Source organism: Triticum urartu, chromosome 3 (genome assembly GCF_003073215.2).
Source record: "Triticum urartu cultivar G1812 chromosome 3, Tu2.1, whole genome shotgun sequence".
Classification (NCBI taxonomy): domain Eukaryota; kingdom Viridiplantae; phylum Streptophyta; class Magnoliopsida; order Poales; family Poaceae; genus Triticum; species Triticum urartu.
Window position 1 is genome coordinate 526,610,563 of NC_053024.1, and position 22,877 is coordinate 526,633,439.

Consider the following 22,877-nt stretch of genomic DNA (forward strand, 5'->3'; position numbering starts at 1 on the left):
GGAGGGAAGTTTCCTCGACAGAACAGCTCTGCCGGAGGCCTAGATTGCTTATGCCCAGGTTCCGCCTCGAGACGGCGGCGCTTCATACGGAAAGCTTTCTCTTGATTTTTTCCAGGTCAAAACCCTTCATATAGCAAAAGATGGACACCGGAGGCCTACTAGGGGCCCACAAGCCAGGGGGCGCGCCCCCACCCTTGTGGCAAACTGGTGGGTCCCCACTGGTACTTTCTTTGCCCAATATTTTTTTGTATATTCCAAAATAATTATCCGTAAATTTTTAGGACTTTTGGAGTTGTGTAGAATAGGTCTCTTAGATTTACTCCTTTTCCAGTCCAGAATTCCAGCTGCCGTGATTCTCCCTCTTCATGTAAACCTTGTAAAATAAGAGAGAAAGGGCATAAGTATTGTACCAAGATAGGTAATAACAGCCCATAATGCAATAAATATCAATATAAAAGCATGATGCAAAATGGACGTACCACTCCTCCCATCTGCCCTCTATTTAAACAAGGCCAGACGCCGGGCAAGAATTACACCACTCCGCCGCTCCCCATCTCCTCCTTCCATCATTTTCTCCACCCTTTCGATGGCATCCGATGAGCAGCAAGAGCAGTTCTCCGGCATAAAAGTGAGGATTGGCCCGCCAAGCCCGACGAATATGAGCTAGGCAGCTCGTTGCTCCACCTCCCTCGCCTAGCCCGACGGAGCAAGTTGCTCCAGGCTGGCACGCGCGGGGAACATGGTTGCACGGGCACTGTCGCCTCAAGTGCCTACAACCGTGCCATCCACCATCGACGCGCGTGCAGCTATGCCATGCAGGCAGAGAAAGAAGCCGGTTGCATGGATTTCGACGAGGTAGCAGCCCGCACGTCTGCGCCCGCTGCCATCATCGATGAGAAGTAGAACATGGGAGGGCGCGGCCGCTTGGGTCCCAGTAAGGCCATTGCTGCTGACCTGTCTGGTTCTCCTTTATCTTAGACCATCTTGGGGCACCCATCCGAATTCCATGGAAGCACCCTTCCGCTATGGCTGAAGCACCCTCTTTGCCACTCCGATGAGCGGTGCAGCCGGACATAGGGAAGATACAGGGGAAGAATATGTCTCCGGGACTCCCGACAATCTAGTTAGCGGGTTGTCGGACATGGAAAGACAAAGGGATCTGCCACGGCTGGCCGTAGACTAGTGTATCCGTGTCATGGGAGTGGAGCTATGCGCAACCGTACGTGCATGTAGTTTTACCATTTTTACTTGAAAATGTATCCAAAATGTAACCATTTTTGTTCGGTTTGTATGAAATCTGTCATGTTTATATGAAGTCTGACCTTGTTTGCACGAATTTCATTCGGTTTGTTGAAAAAGAGTTTGAAATGTATGCAGCTACGGGTGGATAGCGGCCTCCTGCATCCATGTCCGTGGACGGATGCGGGAGGAAATTTGCGGGTTGCTGTTGGAGATGCCCTTATTAAGGATTTTCTACATACCAATGCATTAGGTGTTTAATGACTGCATCTCATGGTCGAGTTGCTTTGGGCTACCATACTAATCCTTATTGTCACAAACTTTCGGTATAGCCTTCCATGCGTTCTTGTACTTTACCTCGTCCTTGATAGATCTACGAGATTCCGGGTACCGGAGCCTTAGAATGAGAAAGAGATAAGAGACAAATGTGTTGCAAATAACACATACGGATGACGTTCAATTAAGTAAAGTCAATGCCAATGATCATGTGCACAAATACATGGGGCTACAAGGCTATGCCTCGACCCATTGCCGGAGGGAATTACTCAAACATCGCAATCAGATCACAGATGGAAAACATTGTAGACGACATTGATAGATGAATGATTGTATAGTCTTACAATGTCGTCTTATGCAATGGATCGATTACAAGAAGGCAAACTATGTGGATAATGGCTATGGAGATGGAGATGGCGATGGCTAGGGTTTCTCCAAGCAATGGTGGTTGGTGGTGATAGTGATCCTGGTGACTCTTCTGCTCTCTGCGAGATTGTTCAATTGCGAATGGGGCCATGAGCTTTTTATAAAGTGCATCATGGCTAACATCACGGAGCTAGTGGAGGGTGGTACGAGCGCCTGTGCTCATACCAGACATCGTCTTCTCCTCTGTTTCTTCTGTGGCACGCTCCCATTTTTTGGCTTGATCTTTACACTTCATATTTCCATGTATAGCTTAACTTCCTTTCGTTTAATGGTCCATTTACTGTAAAAACAAATTGAGAAAAGATATTTGTAATTTGCATTTATTAGTCATTAGTGATAAGATTAGATTGATTTTCTCGGAATATCCAGGATTATCCGGTTTAAACGGTGGAAGGATGAGTACACTCATCAACCTCCCCAAGCTTAAACCTTAATCGTCCTCGAGCAAGAACAGAACCGTAAGGAACTCAGTTGTTTAAATCGAAATAAGACGAAAGTTTTGGTTCGCTTATGATGGGTACACCTAGATATCCCAACACTTTCTTCATCTGAAAACTTAGCATAGTTGTAGCGACGACAATGGTTATTATGCAAGCGGGTTAGCTCAAGATAATTAACATAAAGTTTTCATTAGTTTAGACAAAGTAATGAACTCATAATTATTCTACTTCGTTTAGCTTACACTTGCTTGCCAAGAAGAACTTTGCAACGAAAAGGGATTGAAAGGTATGTAAAAGACAACATGTTGCTAGAGTAACTCGCTAACACCCACGAGTATCGCGTTATCAAGGCTCGCAAGCACTCCTTCCATCGTTGCTTTTGAAACTTCCGTTTTACGGCAACAAGATCTTGCCAAAGAAATGATACATGCAAACGGTTTTTTGTTGTGCCTTAAATTGAATACTATGAACCACGATTTGTCTCTTTCAAGCGCATTGATTAATATTCTTTTTTCCACACACACGGCATCAAGAGAAAGCCGAATAATACTCATCATAGTGTTGTGACTATAGACATGATGAATGATGCCATCGGGATTGATTATATCCAAATCTCAAAGCCATTTAAGGTGGCCAACGAGAATATTTTTGAGGTTCCTACTCCAACCCCAACGAAGAAAAGGCAGCTAGATGGATATAGCTCAAGGCACTGGGGAACGCATGGTTGCCATTGAGCGGGAGAAGTTGATGATCACTAGAGATGAGGTGATGGCCCATAAAATGGATCAAGGGTGAAAAGATTATGTTTATGGACAATAGTGGCCTTATTAGACAACAAAGATCACACACGGAGGCACTCATGGACATGTCTTGGCATCAAAGATGGGTAGGTTTAAGGGCAGCAATGGTCGCATTTGATGATCCATGTGTGATAATTTTGGATAAACTTTTGTTCTATGTTTATGATCATCACTTTGCTTTGCATGTTATGTTTAAATTTAAATTTGAGTATGACTTTTTTAAATATGTATTAAAAATGTTGTTGAACTCTATGTGGTGGGATCATACAAGTTTGGATTGTTGTTTTCATGCCGAATATGAGTTCAAAGTGTTCGTGTATGCACAAGATGGAGAGAAACAACGAAAAATAGAATTGGGAGGGGGAGGGTTGTTTTAAGGTATGTCGGAGAAGGTGCACCAAAGATCCCTTACGTTGGGTCAAAAGGAGTTAGTTTTGTGGTTTGAGAAGACTTTTGTTTTGATATTAAAGAGAGAACTGTTTTAAATATCTGAATCAAAACCCAGTCTTCTCTTTCCCTTCTTCTCTCATGAAAGTGGCGGCTAAGACGAAGAATCCGTCCCTTGAGGCTCTGTCGACGAACCGTGGATTTCCTCGCCCTCTGCCTATCGCTTCACGGCCAATGAAGGGGCATGGAACCCCAATGCCTAGGCCCCAGCTAGTACTTTAGGTTAGGAATTTTTAGTCCTCGTAGGGGTGGCGCTTGGGCGGATGGCGGTACCTCGCCTTCTATCTGGTATTTCGGGCTCTAATCCTCCTTGACTTCATCCGCCAAGACGGAGTCGAAGTAGCTTTGACATAAATTTCTCTTGTCTCCTTGGGGAGGCAAGGATAGAGTTCCTTGTCATATGTGCGTGACGGTGAGATCTAAGACATTTCAGATAGATTCAAGGGTTCAACATCGGCTCCAAGGCGTTGGCTCTTAGTGACATGTGCACGAAGACTTCCCGGCCGTTCTCGACAAGATTAGGCCGACAAAGGTAGGGAAGCAACCCGTTCTGACGATGGTAGTGGTTGTTCGATGGTTTAGAAATTTTGATGTAATTTTTATTATATTTAGGGTGCTTAGTATTTCTGATGAACTTCTTTATAACAGATCTTGTCTTTTCTGAAAAAGAAAAAAACTCAGTTACAGGAGAGATTCTTCCTGGTGTGGTTGGTGAGTCCACGAGACGAACCCATGCGCACATGCCACATGTGCCGAAGGCCGATGGGAAATAGTATCCGCGTGGATCCAGATCCTCCCCTGGCATGGGCGGCATCTCGACAAATCGAAGCGGGACCCACCCGCCGATCTCCGGCAGCCAACCGCTGGTACTAGTCCCTGTCCCGCCCCCCTCCCGATTCTCCGGGGAGTCCGAGCGAGCTCACGAACATCAACACTAGTCGGCTCGCTCGCTCTCACTCTCCCCTCCGGCGCCCGTAGACGCGGCCGGCAGATCCAAGCAATGGTGCGCGTCACTGAGACACACTTCTCTGGCCCCGCTCGCTTGCTCTTCCTTTGCATCTCGTGATCCCGCGCCTTGGCTCTCCCGATCATCACCTCGTTTTCTCCGCCTTCTTTTCAGGATTTGAGGGCGTTCTTCGGGGGCAAGAAGCAGGAGCCGGAGCAGAACGGGCACGCCAACGGGGCGGCGCCCAACGGGGGCGTCAAGAAGAGGACCGCCGATTTGGCCATCTACGAGCAGTACGAGCAGCAGGTCCGTGCCCTGTGCTTGTGCGCTGGCCTCTTTGGCGAGCGATTACGTGCACGCGGGTGTTCTTGGCTGGTCCTGTTTCCCTTGACCCACAATCGTATTTTTGCTGTTACAGGCCAGGCAGCCGGAGATGCGCGCCGCGGCAATTCGCGATGGGAATGCTGATGTGATGTGAGTTATTTCTTCGTTTTTGTCTTAACTAAGATCCATTCTTTAGCTGCTCGATGCAGCATGCGATGGGGGTTTGCTTATCAGATCTTGAGCTGTAGGTTTGGGCATTAGTTTTGGTGCGAAATGAAAGGGGTTTGACTGAGTGAAAGCTATTGATTTGTTGGAATGTGTTTGTTGTGGAATGGGTAGAGAGGCCTAGTTGGCATGGAATTGGAATTGTATGGCCATTAATATGGGATGCTGATTCATGTTGTTTCGGCTGGTTTATTGAATGCATGAGTGCACAATGCAGTTCCTCTAAAGGGGCTTGGCTGCATCAGGTGCATCCCTAGTTCAACTGGAGATTAAGATTTTTGGGTGCCAAACCTTACTAACTGGCCATGTTGCGCTGGACATCTTACTTATAGAGCTGTGAAAGTACTTTAGAATGTGTGTTGCAAGAGAATATTGAAACCATCTAGGATTGGTGCTACCCGGGATGTCTTTAAGGGGACAATTTTGGGCATAATTTTCGGGTTTTAGCTGGAGCATAACTTGAATTATTAACAGTTTCTCATTTCCTGTATAAAAAGGACCAACACAGGCCAGTTCTTTTCATATCTTTGTGCTATCTTCTGTATGGTAATTGTCATGGAAAGAAAGAAAAGGCGTCATCACCAAAAATTCTTAAATAGCACAGCAAACTAACATATGGAAAGTCTCAAGTTGCCATTATGTTTCACTTCAATTACAACATTTGCTCTCCCTGAAAAATGATTTTGCATGTTCAAATCTTAGTTATTCAGAATATCTACTCTTCTTGAACATTACAATTATGGAGGTTACTTTTGCAGCCAGAAGCCTCTCCTACCTCAATTTGAGTCAGCTGAAATGCGTAACTTAGCAGAGACATTGTTGCGGTAAGGAGTAATCTAAGCTTCACATAGAATTAGGGATGGCATTGTCTAGCTATCGACTTATTCTCCTCCTTTCAGGGATATTATCCGCGGGAGCCCTGATGTGCAATGGGAAAGCATCAAGGGACTAGAGACTGCAAAACGTCTGCTAAAAGAAGCAGTCGTCATGCCCATAAAGTACCCAAAGTAAGATTGCTACTTTATGATTCATAAGGTTAAAGTTAATCTTTGGACATTACCTCCTAGTGTGTTCAACTGCACCATCATTGTGCCCTTCCCTAGTGGTATTTCAGATTGTCAGCTTCTTTGTGTGATGGCCCTCTCTTTTATAAATAAGCAATAGATTCAGAGAAGGAAGGTAGTGAAGGTCTTTTTGTAGCAGAAAAAATTGATGTCTAATATCATATAAATTTTTATATTCTTGTTCACCTTTCTTTTGATTCTTTAGCTTATAGGGAGCAAAGCAACCAACTACCATGAATTATCCTACGTATTTAAATGAATTAACAAAGAATGGCAAAATAACGGCTTTGATACGCACACTTGAGAAGAGCACATAATAGTTGAACCTTAATGTATTTTAGAAAAAAAATACTTCTATCAGATTGTACCCATCACTTTTGTCTAAAACATAATTGGAAAGTGATAGTCGCGTTAGTCTACTTATTTTATGCAAAATAGTCACTGATCTTTCTTCGGAATGGTCTGGGGGTTCTGAGGTGTGGGTTTGGAAGTTCTCGGAATGGTCCCGCTCCAGTTGTCTACCTAGATACTAACCTTTTAAAGGCGTACTGCATATGATTAATCTGTCAATTATTCATAATCTTATTTTTTACAATATTCAGATACTTCACTGGTCTACTATCACCGTGGAAAGGCATCTTACTTTTTGGTCCTCCTGGAACAGGGAAGGTTGTAAACTTGTTCCAGATGTTACTTCTGCATTTTAGTGCACTTAGTACACAAAAAATATATGTCCATATTTTCCTTCACATACCTTTTATTTTCCACGTATTCTTATATCTCCACCCTAGGACATTATAAATCACTACTTCACTGTATTTTGTAGCAAGAGATATCATAGTAGAGATAACATTCTGATCATAGTTCATTCTAAGTTTAGCAGTAGTCATGTGGTACAAAAATTAATATTGTAAGGGATACTTGTAGGTGTACCGCACCCAAGCTCACATGGCCACTTAATTTACTTTTCAGAGGATCAGTTTAGAAAATCCAAAAAAAATCTGACATGGAATCACGTACCGTCAAGTATTTTGTGATTTGTTTTGTTGATTTGTAGTCTGCATAAAAAATTGAGGAGCTAAAAACATTTTTAGGTTGTGAATTTTTTCGGGTTTGTTTATTTTTCAGTCCACAATAATAATATCATGATTATAATGAAACTTTATATGTAAACATAATCAAGAATCTACATGTGAGAATATTGGAAGAATGATTTTTTATAGAAGGGAGCAAGTGCTTCCGAGTGCCTAGCTCAACTGGTTGGGTGAGTGGATGTACAAACCCAACACCTCCTCACAGAGGATAATTTAGGCTCCTATTTATTCTTGACGACCAGGCTTTCTTGGTACCCATACATTTATCCTTGAGGACTAGGCTTGGTGCATAACCATGATTAAAAATCCTGGTACTCATGCTTAAAAGGCTGCGTGCATCCCTAGTTGGTGCAGAGGCCGGGGAAGTGAAATTCTCCCCCAATTTTAGAGCTTGCACGTATGGACCGAAAAAAGTGGTGGGCTACGCCGCCGCCCCACTCTCAGGCCCCCTCCGCCCCTTCTCTCCCCCGCCCTCGCCGGCCGGAATCGCATGGGCAAAGCCCTCGTGGTGGTCAGTGGCGGCGGGCCCTAGCGTGGTCGGGTCGGCTCCGGCGGCGCTCTTCGGCAGGCTGGCGCGGAACATGGAGGCGGATCGGTGCGGCTCTGGCGACGCGGATCGGCGCGGCTTCAGCGGCATGGATCGGTGCAAGGCGGATCAACGCGTCCTGTGGCGTGGGTCGGTCTTCAAGCGCGGTGCAGCGGTGGGATCTTTGTGCTCCTGCTAGCCCTGTCCAAACGGTGGTTCATCCCCCCGTGGTGCTCGTTTTGGTGGTGTTGACCGCCGCGGATGTCATGGCCGTTGGCTTCGTTGATCCAGTTCGGGTCAGCGTGCGTCTGATGGGTCTAGCTCGCTTTGGCCATGGTCGAGATCTTTGAAGGTGGCAATCTAGCGCACACGATGCTGGATGGAGGTTCATCGAGTAGATCCGGGTGAAAACCTTGCTCTCGGCTAGTTGCCAAGGCCGGCGATGGCGGCGTTCTTCTGTGTCGCCCCCTTCTTGAAGGCATCGTCGTGGAGAAGCTCTAGACCTCTATCTGCTACTTCCAGGGAAAACCCTAGATCGGTCGATCAATAAGATGACGGCGACGCTCTTGTGTTGTTCCCCCCTTGGGGGCGTCATTCTTGGAGGTGTGCATTGGCTCGAGGGACCAGTGGACGGTTTCAGCGGTGGAGCGGCGTTTCATGTGACGCATCGACGATGTGGAGTCTCGGCGGCGTGGCGCAGCAGGGTCTCGGCGACGGATGTGTGATGATGGACGCGCGTACGGAGGTGGCGTTGTCTGGTGTCATGGTGGCGTCAACGTCAGGCCTGGCAAGGTCGATGCATCAGTATCTGCTCTGAAGATTGATCGGTGGAAGACGGTTGTGGCGGCCTCTGTGGCGTGCGCATGCGGTGACCACTGAGAGTGCGCCGGACCGGTTTGTGCCCCAGACCCGGCAATGTGGCTTGGTTGGGGCCTCCAGCTTAGATGTTGGGCTTTGGTGTGAGGTTTGGGTATGCGGCTCAGACAATCTGCACCCCTTCATCAAATTGATAGGAGTAGCGACAGATATTACTTTGTAAAGTCTTGGGGATAATTAATAAAATGGCTTCATGCATCGTCCTGATGCAGAGGCCAGGGGTCATCCTCCTTTTCAAAAAAAAGTGCTTGCGAGTGCCATTTGGCATTAGACACGTTTTTTTTTTTTTTTTTTTGGGGGGGGGGGGGGGGGGTCATTTGTATACATGTTATAGTTCTATAGTTTTCCTTTTCTTTTCAACCATTTTTTTGGCTATTAAGAATTCCTTTGTGTTGCCTATTTAAAGTAGTGCTCTTTTCTATTTTCAGACAATGCTGGCAAAAGCAGTTGCTACTGAGTGCAATACTACATTCTTCAACATCTCGGCTTCATCAATTGTCAGCAAATGGCGTGGTGTGTGTTGTTAACTTCCCTCTGTCCTGCATACAGTTATTTGATTAAATTACTTAAATTGCATAACAACCGGTAATTTAGGCATGCTTTGCACAATTAGGTAATTTGTTCAGGTGGTCATTTATCATATCATATTTATGTTGTTATGTGTAACATAGTTAAGGTTTGTTTGATGAAGGAATAACTACTGGAATGTTCTTTTGTGCAAGTGCAGGAGATTCTGAGAAGCTAGTCAAAGTTCTTTTTGAGCTTGCAAGACATCATGCACCATCAACAATATTTCTTGATGAGATTGATGCTATTATTAGTCAGCGTGGTGAAGCTCGTAGTGAGCATGAAGCTAGTCGACGCTTGAAGACTGAGCTACTTATTCAGGTGTCTACTCGTTCACAAATATAAATAAGCCAGTATTCTAATGCATTGTTTCCTACTACATGATCTCCTAAGCCCTAGCTTGAAGCGTGCTGAGCTTCTGATTTCAGTTTAGTCATATTTACACCAATTTTTACTGCAGATGGATGGCTTGACAAAAACGAACGACTTAGTATTTGTGCTTGCAGCAACAAATCTACCATGGGAATTAGATGCAGCTATGCTCCGTCGGCTTGAGAAGCGGGTATGGCCAGTGCTGTGTTTTTATTCCAAGTTGTTTTTCCAAACAAAGAAGGACATGCTCCCAATCTCATTGCCAAAATTGTTTAAACCAAGTTGAATTTTTAACTCGACAGATATATGTTTGTTAATACCAATCATTTCAGTCATGCTTTGGTTGAATATTCTTTTGTGGGGCTTATATGTCAGACCTGAAGAAGCTTTTATTTGAATTCCAAATGAAGAGCATATCTTACTCTTATGGAAATGGATGCTTGAGATGTATCCAAAGTATTCGATTAGTAGTAAATATTAGAAGAGAGCATGCTAGCATATAATATTGTTTCTTTACTGGGCGGTAAGACTAAAATCAACATTTTTCTTATTTATAGTTTATCTATACCCAAACCCATTACTACAAAACATTTGATTTGCAACTGCATATCATGGACAGATCAAAGTAGGAAGACATGCTTGTATGAGTGAGGCCTTTATTGTAAAAAGAAAGCAGGTGTGATATGTAGGAAACATTCCATGCCATATATTTGATAAATTAACTGCACAATTTTTTGGCATCGTTCATCAGATTCTTGTACCACTTCCTGAAGCTGAAGCAAGGCAGGCCATGTTTAAGGAACTTTTGCCAGCAATGACCTCAAATCTAGAGGTCCCATATGATATCCTGGTCGAAAAGACTGAAGGGTACTCCGGTTCAGACATCCGTCTCGTGTGCAAAGAAGCTGCCATGCAGCCACTGAGACGTCTCATGTCAGTTCTTGAGGCCAGTGATGAGCTGGTGCCAGAGGAAGGTTAGTTTTGATTTCTTGATTTCCTAAAACCATTTGTACTTTCCTGTGAAATACAATAGTGCCTAAGTTTTTAGACTTGTTCTTGCCGATCTGATCAAACTTATTACATATTCGTTATTACCGTTCGTGGTGTAGAGCTGCCTGAGGTTGGCCCTCTCAAACCTGAAGACGTTGAACTTGCTTTGAGCAACACAAGGCCGTCAGCCCATCTCCAAGCACATCGTTATGAAAAATTTAACCAGGACTATGGGAGCCATATTCTTTCCTAAGAGCAAACCACGATCAGCTTCTCAGGTCAGTTGTGCGCGAAAATATGCCTCGCCAAGCATGTAGTCAATAAAAAGAAACTAAAATTTCCCTCCGTGAAGAATGTAGAATATTTATTTTTGTTGTTGTCTGCAGGTTTGCCAAGTGATGCACGGTGGTGGTTCATTTGAACATGCACTGGTACAAAGCTATCTTGCCCTACAACAAGGCCACACCAATCAAAATGGCCTTGTCGCACCGTTATATTTATCCTTTGACGGTCGTCAAGCAGGATGCAAAAATTGTTGCTAAATACATTAGACTGGTTTAAGTTGGGATGCAATCATTGGGCATCTGATTTTTCTGCGGCAGCTCTGCTTGACTAGACTGGAATATTACCCTGTAATGATCGTACTCCAAAATAATTAACAAATGATTCATTGAGTAGGATTTATGAAGAAAGAAATAAATGTTAGGCATGTTGTATGGAACATTACAGTCCAGTTCTTTGCGCTTCACACATACTCCCTCCGTTCTTGAACTAAAACCACGACGAGTAATTTGGAACGGAGGGAGTACTTATTAGGGTTTCTTCGCTTCAAAGGGTTCTCATGGAAATTTTGGAGGATGCTATCTCTTAAGAATGTTTTCCGTAAGGCTTGTCTGATTTGTAGGATTAAAAAATTGAGTAAAATCGATAAATCTACACATTGCTTCTGCATGCAATTCACAGGGAGAATGTCATTTAGACGATTTTATGAAGAAGAAAATTGCTTTGTTTCTGTGATAGTGATTGAACCATATAATCTTTCAAAGAAATTCCTGACTTGTCTACCTATACCACTATGTAGTACAACAACTTTGATATGCTCCATCGAACGGTTGAGAGATGATCCGTTAGAGAAAGTGTTCATCTCACAAGACTTTGCCACATGGCTCTTAATTGAACCACCACTCTATTGTCTCATAGTGTTCTAGAAGCATCATTTTTCCGTACAAAGAATCCGATTCTCCAATAAAAAAGAAATAAGACAGTCCATGTTCTAGAGAGTTAGGCCTTGTCAAATATGATTCACATGGAAGGAAATAAATGTCGAGAATGCTTTTTTATACATTTCATGATGTTTTCCTAATGCGGAAAAATAGGCAATCCTTGTTCTAGAAAAAAGGTGCAGTTTACTAGTTCATGTAGTGTAAACAAACAAGAGGGCGTAAATTGGAGCATTTTTAATGTAAAAAATTAGATTTAAAATTTCAAAAGAAAATCCCAATTTTCCTCATAGGCATATACATAGATGTGTTTTATATACATTAGGCTACACAAAAAGTAACTATTTTGATCCACCTGTCTTTTTTCTGTGTGTACGCCTCAACAGAAAAGATGTACTCCCTCCATCCGAAAATACTCGTTATCAAAATGTATAAAAGGGGATATATTTAGATGTATTTTAGTTTTAGATACATCTTTTTTTATCTATTTTAATGACAAGTATTTTCGGACGAAGGGAGTATTGAGGGAAAATGTATATACACACTACACATCGATATGTACGTGCCTATATTTTTCAGAACTTTTTAGGTTTCAAAATACTGTTTTTGCTTCTTCTTCTTTTCTTAAAAAGAAGGGCTCAATCTAGTCAGGGCTCTGTTTCGAGCCTGGTACAAAGCTTTGTGCTTTTTAGTGGGACTATACCCCCTTTTGGAGATCGTATGAACCACAGATATAATCATCTTTAGCCAACAGAAGTTATGACACAAACGACTACAACAAAATAACGAGTGAATCCCACAAATACACATTCTCTTTCTCATAGCACAAGCATATGCATTCATCTTTTCTCAGTTCAAATGCAAGAATGTGCAAATTAGGCCAATCAAACACCCGAGGAAAACGAGCATTCCCATCATCATCAGACAGGTAATCGATTTCACACATGCGATGCAGTGCAAATTAGGCCAATCAAACACCCGAGGAAAACGAGCATTCCCATCATCATCAGACAGGTATCGATCTCACACATGCGATGCGGATACTCATGACACTACTCTAGTAAACCACACTGAATGTACGGACTAGCTCAGCACATATAGCAGCTCTCCGAACCAAAACTACCACCAGCTCAAGGCAATCCCTTCATTGGATCAGCCGTCTTCCCAGACCTGGCGTCAGACCACGCTTTGGCTATTGTGCGCTTCATATCTTCATCACCTTCCTCATACATGCCCTACATGTCAAAAAAAGAAATAGCTCATGTAAGCCAGATCGCGAATGCCAGCACAAATCGCTCGAGTCATGAGGCCGAACGAGTGTTTACCTTCATTAAATCCATAATTCCTGACATGGGATCCTTCTCTTTGTCCATGCTTGGCTTAAACTGTCACCAAAATAAAATTAGTTAGTCTATCTATGAGCAGTAGCAGTAACATCAAAAGCATGTTTTACGATTTTCACTGAGATGAGCAAATCCTGCTTTCACAAGACTCTTTGAGCAATTTTACTTTCAATGGCTAGCAAAGTTGCCAAACAGACATATGGATCACTCTTCAACTCTATAACCTCCTCAGCAGCCCTTCTTCCTGGTTTTCAGCATAGTTCAAAAACGCGCTAGGCGTTAATTGTGTGTTTTGCCACCGCCTTGCGCTTTTCTGATCAAAGCGCATACTTATGCGCAGATTAAGCACAGTTATGCGCTAGGCGTTTTGCTATCGCCTAGAGCCTAGGCGCACTTAAGCGCTCGCTTAGGCGCGCCTTTTTTAACTATAGTTTTCAGACCGACTTGCTTCCTAGTATTCGCTTGCCCTGTTTCCCCAACCTTGGGGCAACAACTATTTTCTTTTCCAGACAGTTTTCCTTAACCAGGAAAGCAGGCCTGTGACTTCCTTGCTTCCGACTCGAAAGCCTTCTAAACAGATTCCTTTCTGCACAATTATGAAAGCTGAGAGGAAATGGGGAATGGGCGCAGGAACAGCACGAAACAAACAATAGTACTTCATAACCTGGAAGGCCAGGAATAGTAGTGGCGTAGTTGAACACATTAGCTGTATTTTGAATCAACTAACCATATCATTGCTCTCATGGCAGCAAAAGCATGCCAGCAGATTGGTGCTTCTGATGAATCAGTAGAGCACAGTGATGCCCAAAGGTCTGGCCAGGTGGCCATGTAATCTTTTGATCAAGCAACAACTAAACAACGCTCTCAGTTCCTAAATTCCAGCTCTGATCACTCTGAAATCCTACTACACTAGATATATTTCTCTCCCAGCTGGTTTGTCCCCTCCATCTAGCGCTGTTGTAATTCACAAGTCTTTGTTGCCCGACCTCTCTTCAGGGATGCTAACACTCACAACAGCAGTATAATGTATTAACATGCAGGAGACAACAAATCTTGGATTACCATTGCATCAGGTTCCTACATAACTGAATGCTTCCAATATATTTTCTGGTGATCACTTGAGAGATTATCACTACCACAAATTATTCATCCCAAAAAATTATTCACCCAGGAGAATCCAGCGCCCATGGGAACTATGGTTAATATTATTTGTTTGTGGGAAATTAAGTCCTAATTTTTTTTTCAGGGAAGTCGAGAGGCCAAAGCAAGGAATAGCTGGGCACAGAAATTACCTTGTCTTCCTTGTAGTGTAGATCCAACCAATTGCCGGAAGAAGCTTTCCACAGGGTGATGACAATCTTCGTAGGCTTGACCACAACCTTGCATTTCTCAGGAACTATTTCTTTGTTCAGTTTTGGGATGGCACACCTATAGTTCTTGCCTTTAACATCATGAAACTTGATGTCCGCTGACATTGGCTTGAAAGTAGTCTCCAGCTTCTCTTGGTCGACATTCTCAAGGAATACGTAGACCTGAAAAGGCAGAACACAGAGTAAAACTGTTATCTAAATGCCATCATGGGAAATCCTCAAATCCAAATGTCATGGGAATTCAGTTCACTAATACAAAGCAGAAGACAATAAACTTGGGTTCTAGCATAATGACAAGCAGACTTTTCGCCAGTCAAGTAGTCAGCCCTACTATGAATAACAGAAGTACAGAACTAATTCTAACCTATTATGCAAAATTACCAAGATACAATAAATTTGGGTTCTAGCTACCAAGCAAAATGCCATAAGCTGTTCTTGTGTTTGCAATTACTGTCAAGAACCCGTGTGGTAGTAAGAAGGAAAGGGGCATTATAACAGGATAAATTTGTTCAGTGGCTATACAAGAAATGGCTTAATAAATGTACTAGTACCTCCGTAACTTAATATAAGACGTTTTTGCAGTTTAAATTAAACTGCAATATTTAGTTACAGAGATAGCCCTATCGAAGTGTTCTTGAGGAAAAATAGGTGTGCAATAATATTCTGTATTCTGGGACCTCCATCGAGTCAACAACTCATGATGAAGATATATTGCATCCTTAATCATTACTGTTTCATTAGTTTACCAGTCAATCGATCGTGCAACAATTGATTAAGTTGGCAGCAGCCAAACATTTTGTTCTGACAGTGCGATTGTTTTACGAACCAGCATTTGCCACTGAGCCCAGATGGTGTGCAAGTCTAAAGCACAACGAGATAAGATCAACTAATCAGCACATCAGTATCGCCAACGAGCTAGAATCGTTAAAAAAGTGACCCCTTTCTCGCAGCAACGTACCCTGATCTTCTCATTGTCCTGGTCCCAGCTGAACGACCCCAGCGTGACATAGCTCAGACCAGCAGGGGCCGCCGCCGCGACCGCGACCGCCTGCGGCGCGGGCGTCGGCACAGGCACAGGCGCAGCCCGCGAGGCCAGCTGCCAGCAAACAGAGGAACATCAGCTCAATGCGAAAATCCGAGCCCGCCCAGCCCGCCGGAATGAATCGATCGGCGGAGAGCGCAGGGACGGTGGGAGAAGGAAAGGCAAACCTTGGCGTCGACGCTGCGGATCTCGTTGGAGAGGAGGGAGACGACGCGGGGGCGCTTGGCGAGGCCCTCCAGCCGCAGCAGCTCCTCCAGGTCCAGCCGCAACTCGTCCGCCGACATCTCCGGAGCTCTCTCTGTTTCTCGTGCCTTCGGGTGGGGGGAGGCTGAGTTTGGCTCGTGCGAGGAGGTTTGTAGGGTGGTTTCGGTTGGGGCGGAAGGAAGGGGAAGGTTCCAGAGGAGACCAGTAGGGTGGAGGAGGAATGGACGGCTTACTTACGCGCAGAACGATGGACCGGGCCCAAAGCTTTCGTGACTGCATTTTGGCCCACTATGTGCTACTGGCTTATGAAAGGAAGGGCTGGGCTGGCTCCTGTTAGGCCGAAATGAGTCTTGTTTACTCTCTTGTTCATATCTGTGGACTCGTGGGCTGGAGCGGCAGAGGTGTAAAGCATTTGGTCCACTAAAAGAAAAGAAAACGGTGTAGAACATTTGATACACTTGTCTAAAAAAAAATGATACACACTATGTTTTCTCAACAATTCTTTTTTTGATACACTATGCCCTGAAAACTCCCACACCAGGTGGGGTGCTAGAGAAATGAAATTCTAGATCGTTTATTTTTTTATAATAATATAATTCTGCAAAGAACGTATCTTGATGTCAAAATAAAAATCTACAAGGAGTCTCGTTCGAGCGCAGGACCTTAGGCCACATGTGAAGAAACTACCACTTCGCCATGTAGGTGGACTATAGTGATACACTACTGGATCGAAAATCTTAAGTCACACAAACTTTCATCTCACTACAAAAAAAAAAAACATCAACCAACATTGTCCATTGTCCACATGCCAGTTGTGATAGTTGGAATTTTGCTAGTAGGCCTTTGGCCCAAAGCCCAACTAAAATTCTGAAATTCTTTTGGCCCATTCATGCACACATGTGAGTGGAGTGAGTGAGACTAAAGTTTAGTCTCACCCTGAAAGTTGAGAGAGAGTTGCACCTTTTTATAAAGTGAGCTCTTCTACCACTTGTATGAGCATGAGAAGAGGAGACCTACACGCGCGCTCCTCCTTGCTTGCCTCGCCATGCCTCGTCACGACGCGCCGCGGGTTGCGGGATTGAGCCGAGCCGAGGACAGAGCTATGCACATTGTCTATATTTTTGTTGCTCGGGAAAAATTAATGAGTCATTAATTAATAATTAATGAACGCGTTAATTACTGAACCATTTCTGATTCTTTTGGATCGTGACGACTCGGACGTGGGGTTTACTCCCACGACCTACCCGGCCCGCACTATATAGTCAGGCAGACGTCTACCTTAGCCACGACCGCTTCGTATGGTTTCTCGCCACCGTTCCAAATCATTGCGCCGCCAAGCAACTCTTCTCCATCCCTCCTTTCGGCGTGCACCGGGAGAAGGGACAGCAGGCCTCCGGAACCCCGCCTCTCGTGATCCTGTACGGGAGAGGGGCGATCAGGTTTTTGGGGAGCACACTCGAGCGACGACTTCGCGAACGACGACTTCTTCCCCGACCTCGGCAACCTCATCCTCGACGACATGGGCGACAACGTCAACGCCGGCGGTGCTGCACCCGCTGCACCGTATGTTATTCTATCCTTCTTGTTCGAGATCGTGGTAGAATTCATGTTTCTAGTATGTGCCCTAGATGTGATTTGTTCATCTACTATGCTAGTTCGCATGATTAGTTTAATCTCTGCTATTGCTGTCATGATCTATTTCCTATTTATTCGGATTAAATCTCGTAGTAATTTGCTCATTTTTTCGACAATCCAAAAACCTGATTATAGGCAATTTACTCCGAGTGGTTTTGTTGCGCATCTGAAGCCGCCTGCCTTTAAGGGGGCGCAATATAAGAGGTGGCGCATGAGAGCAGTCTACTGGTTTCAGACCACGGGCTGCTATGACGCCACCAAGGGCAAGCCTGAGGGCGATCTTAATCCAGCATAGCTGGAAGCTTTCGAGAAGATCGATACCCTCTTTAAAGGCGCTCTTCTGAATGTTCTTGATGACTCCATTGTGAATTCGTATATGTCGTTTGACAACGGCAAGGACATGTGGGCTGCGCTCAAGGCCAAGTTTGGTGCCTCGGACGCCGGCAGCGAGTTGTACGTCATGGAGCAATTCTATGACTACAAGATGACTAATGAGCGCCCTGTTGTACAGCAGGCTCATGAGATACAGTTGCTCGCAAAAGAACTTGAGTACTTCAAGTGTGTGTTGCCGGAGGCATCATTGCCAAGCTTCCACCTTCGTGGAACAATTTTGCTACTACCCTGAAACATAAGAGACAGGAGTTTTCCGTTGCGGATCTCATTGGTACTCTTGATGTTGAAAAGAAGGCGAGAGCAAAGGACACACGTGCTCGAGTAGCTGAGGGAGGTTCTAGTGCCCACATGGTACAGAAGAAGAACTTCCAGCCCAACAAGTTCAAAAACAACAAGAACAAAACTCAGGGCAAAGGCAAGTTTGATACAAAGAACAAGCCATCACATTCTACCAACTTCAAGAAGAATTCTCATAAGAAGGGGAAGGGACTTTGCCATGTCTGCGGTGATCCTAATCACTGGGCTCCGAAGTGTCCTAACCGCTTTGAGGAGCGTGAACATGAGAAGAGCGGCAAGTCCGCTAATGTTGTCATCGGTGATACTGATATGAAGGAATCAGGGTACGGTATTTTTCCTACCATCCTTTCAGTACTCCAAACCCCTGATTGGTTAATTGACACCGGTGCCAATATACATGTTTGTGCTGACGCCTCCATGTTTTCTTCTTACCAGGCCACTGGGACTTCTCCCGTGCTGATGGGGAACGGGTCACATGCCATCGTTCGAGGTGTTGGTACGGTCGATCTGAAGTTTACTTCAGGGAAGACCATGCGTCTGAAGAACGTTCATCATGTGTCGTCCATCAATAAAAATCTCGTTAGTGGTTCCCATTTATGTCGAGATGGTTTTAAGTTGGTTTTCGAATCCAATAAAGTTGTAATTTCTAATTATGGACAATTTGTTGAAAAAGGCTATGAGAACGGAGGCTTGTTCCGCATGTCTTTGTCAGATATTTGCACTAAAGTTATTAATAATGTTTGCCACAACAATAAGTCTGACATTTGACATTCACGACTTTGTCACATTAACTTTGGTTGCATGACACGGCTAGCCAATATGAATTTAATTCCGGAAATCTCTACTGTCAAAGGCTCTAAGTGCCAAGTATGTGTGTAAGCTAAGCAACCTCGCAAGTCCCATAAGACTGCAGAGGTAAGAGACTTGGCGCCACTAGAGCTTATACATTCTGATCTTTGTGAGATGAATGGCGTGTTGACAAAAGGTGGAAAGAGATACTTCATGACGTTGATTGATGACTCCATTAGATATTGTTATGTGTATCTTCTGAAATCAAAAGATGAGGCTTTGACTTTCTTCAAGAACTATAAAGTTGAGGCAGAGAACCAACTTGATCAAAAAATTAAACGGCTTAGGTCCGATCGTGGTGGAGAGTATTTTTCCAATGAATTTGATCTGTTTTGTGCGGAACATGGTATAATCCATGAGAGGACGCCTCCCTACTCACCCCAGTCAAATGGGATAGCCGAAAGAAAGAACCGAACTCTAACTGATATGGTTAACACCATGTTAGACACTTCGGGTCTATCCAAGGAATGGTGGGGGGAGGCGCTAATGACTGCGTGTCATGTCCTAAACCGAGTTCCCACAAAGCATAAGACCATGACTCCATTTGAGGAATGGGAAAGGAAAAGGTTGAAACTCTCTTACCTATGTACTTGGGGTTGTTTGGCGAAAGTCAATATACCAATTCCCAAGAAGCGCAAGCTTGGACCAAAAACCGTGGATTGTGTTCTTCTGGGCCATGCTTTTCATAGCATCGGCTATAGATTTTTGATAATAAAATCTGAGGTATTCGATATGCATGTTGGTACGATTATAGAGTCGAATGATGCAACTTTCTTTGAGAACATATTTCCTATGAAGGATATGTCGAGTTCATCAAATCAGGAGATACCTACTCCATCTAGTGACGAATTCACTGTAATTCCTGAACCCACCATTGCGATGGAACACGTTGAGAATCCTGTTGAGGGTGACAATGGAATTCCTGTGAGGAGTAAGAGACAGAGGACTGCAAAGTCCTTTGGTGATGATTTTATTGTGTACCTCGTGGATAACACACCCAGGACTATTTCAGAAGCCTATGCATCTCCTGATGCTGACTACTGGAAGGAAGTTGTACGTAGCGAGATGGATTCCATGTTCGCTAACGGTACCTGGGAGATCACCGACCGTCCTTATGAGTGCAAACCTGTAGGATGTAAGTGGGTGTTCAAGAAGAAACTTAGACCTGATGGTACGATTGAAAAGTACAAGGCACGGCTTGTGGCCAAGGGTTATACCCAGAAAGAAGGTGAAGACTTCTTTGATACTTACTCACCCGTGGCTAGACTGACCACAATTCGGGTGCTACTATCACTGGCTGCCTCACATGGTCTTCTCGTTCATGAAATGGACATTAAGACAGCTTTCCTCAATGGAGAGTTGAAGGAGGGAATTTACATGGATCAGCCAGATGGTTTTGTAGTACCTGGTCAGGAAGGAAAGGTGTGCAAGTTATTAAAGTCTTTATATGGCCTTAAACAAGCTCCTAAAGAGTGGCATGAAAAGTTTGAAAGAATATTAACTACTGCCGGCTTTGTAGTAAATGATGGTGACAAGTGCGTGTACTATCGCTATGGTGGGGGCAAAGGAGTTATTCTTTGTCTGTATGTCCAGCCTCCCTCGTGAGGCTGGTCCTGCCAGCGATCCTTGCGAGGTCGGTCACGCCACCCTTGGCGAGGGCCACGGTCTTCCCATCGCCCTCCACCTCTTCCTCCTCCTCGGCCATAGCCCCTGTCGTTGCGCTCGGGGCGTCGGCCGATACGCCCATCTCGCACGGCCCTGAGCTCTTGGCATTCGTTGGTGTTGTGGGTGTGGAGGTCGTGGTACACGCAGTATCGGCTGCCTTTGGATGACTCAGGCTGGTCCCTACCTCGCTTGGTGTCTGGTTCCGCTGTGAGCACGGCAGCTCCCTTACGCTTCACGTCCTTGGCCTTGGGCTTTTTCTCTTCTGGGTCGGCAGCCGGGAGCTCGAGGAGGGAGAGGCGTCCTTCCTCAGCCCTGGCGCACTTGGTCGCCAAGTTGAACAGATCCAGGGATGTGCACAGGTCTTCATGGATTGCCAACTCCTCCTTCATCTTGATGTCGCGCACGCCGTCGAAGAAGGCTGAGATAATGGTTTCCTCAGTCACCCTGGGGATCTCGAGGCGAGCGTTGTTGAAGCGCTGGATGTATTTCCGCAGGGTTTCCCCTGGTTGTTGCTTGATGCGGCGCATGTCGCTTATGGCCCGGGGCCGGTCGCGAGTGCCCTGGAAGTTGGCGATGAAGCGAGTGCGCATCTCGTCCCAGGAGGAGATCGTGCTAGGAGCCAGGCTTAGGAGCCAGGTGCGAGCATCGTCCTTGAGCGACATGGGAAACCAGTTCGCCATGACCTTTTCGTCTCCGTTGGCGGCTTCGATGCCCAGCTCGTAGAGCTGCAGGAATTCCGCGGGGTCCGCCGTGCCATCGTAGCGAGGGAGCAGATCAGGCTTGAACTTGCCTGGCCATGTGACGCCGCGTAGCTCGGGGGTGAAGGCGTGACGGCCTGCTGTGGCCGCCGGCGCCCTTTGCTGGTGCTGGGCCTGCTCCTGGTGATTACCACGCGCCGCCGCTTGGAGCAGCGCGGGGTCTCGGCGTGGAGGCGCAGGGACGCGATCTTGGCGCGCCGGTGCTGGGAGCGCGCGAGCACCTTCTTGGGGATGAGAGATCTCTTGGCAGCTCCCTTCTTGCCGCGCAGGCGCCGGACGTGCAGGGTCTCGCCCTGGGGCTGCGCGCCTTGGAGCCAGGGCGCCTTCTTGGGGAGGAGGTGGCTAAGGCGCCTCCTGATCCTCGCCCCCTGCGCGGAATGGAGGGCGAGGCAGCGAGAGGGACGGCAAAGGAGAGCCCCCTGCGGCGCTGACGAGCTCGATGATGCGGGCGAGCCAGTCCTCGTAGAGGTCGTCGACGGGGCGGTAGTGCAGGAGCTCTCTTGCCAGGAGTAGCGCAGCGTGCACGTCCGTGGGGGCGCGACGGGCGTGGGACGACGAGCCGGCTGGAGTCAGTGACGGGGTTGTGGTGCGGCCCTCCTGCCGCACCGAAGGATGCTGGGACGATGCCTGCTGCTCGTTCCCCGTCGGGCCGGTGGCGGCGTTGGCGGCAGGCGACGGGGAACGACGAGGGCGTCCGCCAACGGGTGCCGTCTGGGCGACGCGGGTGGCGAGAGCAGCCCGGCGCTCGGCGCGAGCCCGACAAGCGTCAGGCATGGACACGACGGAAGATTACACGCGAACAGCGGAAGAAAGATTCTGGCGCACCCCTACCTGGCGCGCCAAATGTCGGATTTTGGGTTCCGGCAGACCCTTAAGGTTCGAACTCTGGGGTGCGCACGGAGATCTTTCCCCTACCGACTCGCGTTTCTACGGCTCGCAAGAAATCTAGGCTGGAAAAAAGAACACACAAAGGACACGAGGTTTATACTGGTTCGGGCCATCGATGTGGTGTAATACCCTACTCCAGTGTGTGGCGTGGTGGATTGCCTCAGAGGCTGATGATGAACAATACAAGGGGCAGAACGGCCTCGCGAGAGGTGTTCTTGAGCTGATGCAGTGTGTGCTACTTAGTCCGGATCTCTCTCTCTCTTTCTCTTCTTTCTCTCTTTCTCTTTCTTTTTCCTCCTCTTCTCTTTTCCCCTCTTTTCTTCTTCCTCCCTTTCTCTATGGTGGTTAGTCCTATTTATAGAGACCCTGGATCTCTTTCTAAAAAATGAGCGGGAAGGGTGCCAACAATTGATCATTTTGAAGGGGAACATCTAGTACAAGTTATCCTGACAAAAGGTGGTCTTCGGCTGCCGAAAGCACTGGTGATGACGCCGTCTTGGGCTCCACGGTGACCTCCGTCCTGCCGCTCTACTGGTCTTGGTCTCGTTGCACCGAAATGGTAACCTTTGCCCGATGCCTTGGCATGTGCTTGCTCTCTTTA

General features: G+C 45.9%; 2 protein-coding genes across 3 annotated transcripts; one reads left to right on the forward strand and one right to left on the reverse strand.

Moving 5' to 3' along the window:
* The first annotated feature begins 4,363 nt into the window (after positions 1-4,363).
* LOC125544780 (katanin p60 ATPase-containing subunit A-like 2) lies at positions 4,364-11,333 on the forward strand. Its single transcript, XM_048708532.1, has 12 exons — positions 4,364-4,631; positions 4,749-4,880; positions 4,993-5,048; positions 5,882-5,947; positions 6,023-6,130; positions 6,790-6,856; positions 9,112-9,196; positions 9,411-9,571; positions 9,711-9,812; positions 10,374-10,596; positions 10,732-10,890; positions 10,999-11,333. The coding sequence occupies exons 1-11, from the start codon at positions 4,629-4,631 to the stop codon at positions 10,863-10,865; spliced, it is 1,137 nt and encodes a 378-aa protein (XP_048564489.1). The 5' UTR covers positions 4,364-4,628; the 3' UTR covers positions 10,866-10,890; positions 10,999-11,333.
* A 1,289-nt stretch (positions 11,334-12,622) lies between these two features.
* On the reverse strand, positions 12,623-22,561 carry LOC125544781 (calcyclin-binding protein-like). Of its 2 annotated transcripts, XM_048708534.1 has the most exons (6): positions 22,527-22,561; positions 15,755-15,887; positions 15,504-15,641; positions 14,468-14,707; positions 13,158-13,217; positions 12,623-13,067 (listed from the first exon to the last, which is right to left on the reverse strand). In XM_048708534.1, the coding sequence occupies exons 2-6, from the start codon at positions 15,869-15,871 to the stop codon at positions 12,963-12,965; spliced, it is 660 nt and encodes a 219-aa protein (XP_048564491.1). In that variant the 5' UTR covers positions 15,872-15,887; positions 22,527-22,561; the 3' UTR covers positions 12,623-12,962. The 2 variants fall into 2 exon arrangements, with proteins under 2 accessions (XP_048564491.1, XP_048564490.1); XM_048708533.1 differs by lacking the exon at positions 22,527-22,561 and having other exon boundaries at positions 15,755-16,014.
* Positions 22,562-22,877: the final 316 nt, after the last annotated feature.

Coding starts and splice junctions, on each gene's coding strand:
- LOC125544780 (XM_048708532.1), top strand. Junction 5,049..5,881: donor GATGGGAATGCTGATGTGAT/GTGAGTTATTTC, acceptor TTACTTTTGCAG/CCAGAAGCCTCTCCTACCTC. Junction 6,131..6,789: donor ATGCCCATAAAGTACCCAAA/GTAAGATTGCTA, acceptor TACAATATTCAG/ATACTTCACTGGTCTACTAT.
- LOC125544781 (XM_048708534.1), bottom strand. CDS start 15,871: ATGTCGGCGGACGAGTTGCGGCTGGACCTGGAGGAGCTGCTGCGGCTG. Junction 15,642..15,754: donor TCCGCAGCGTCGACGCCAAG/GTTTGCCTTTCC, acceptor GTTTGCTGGCAG/CTGGCCTCGCGGGCTGCGCC. Junction 13,218..14,467: donor TACACTACAAGGAAGACAAG/GTAATTTCTGTG, acceptor TTTTGGTGACAG/TTTAAGCCAAGCATGGACAA.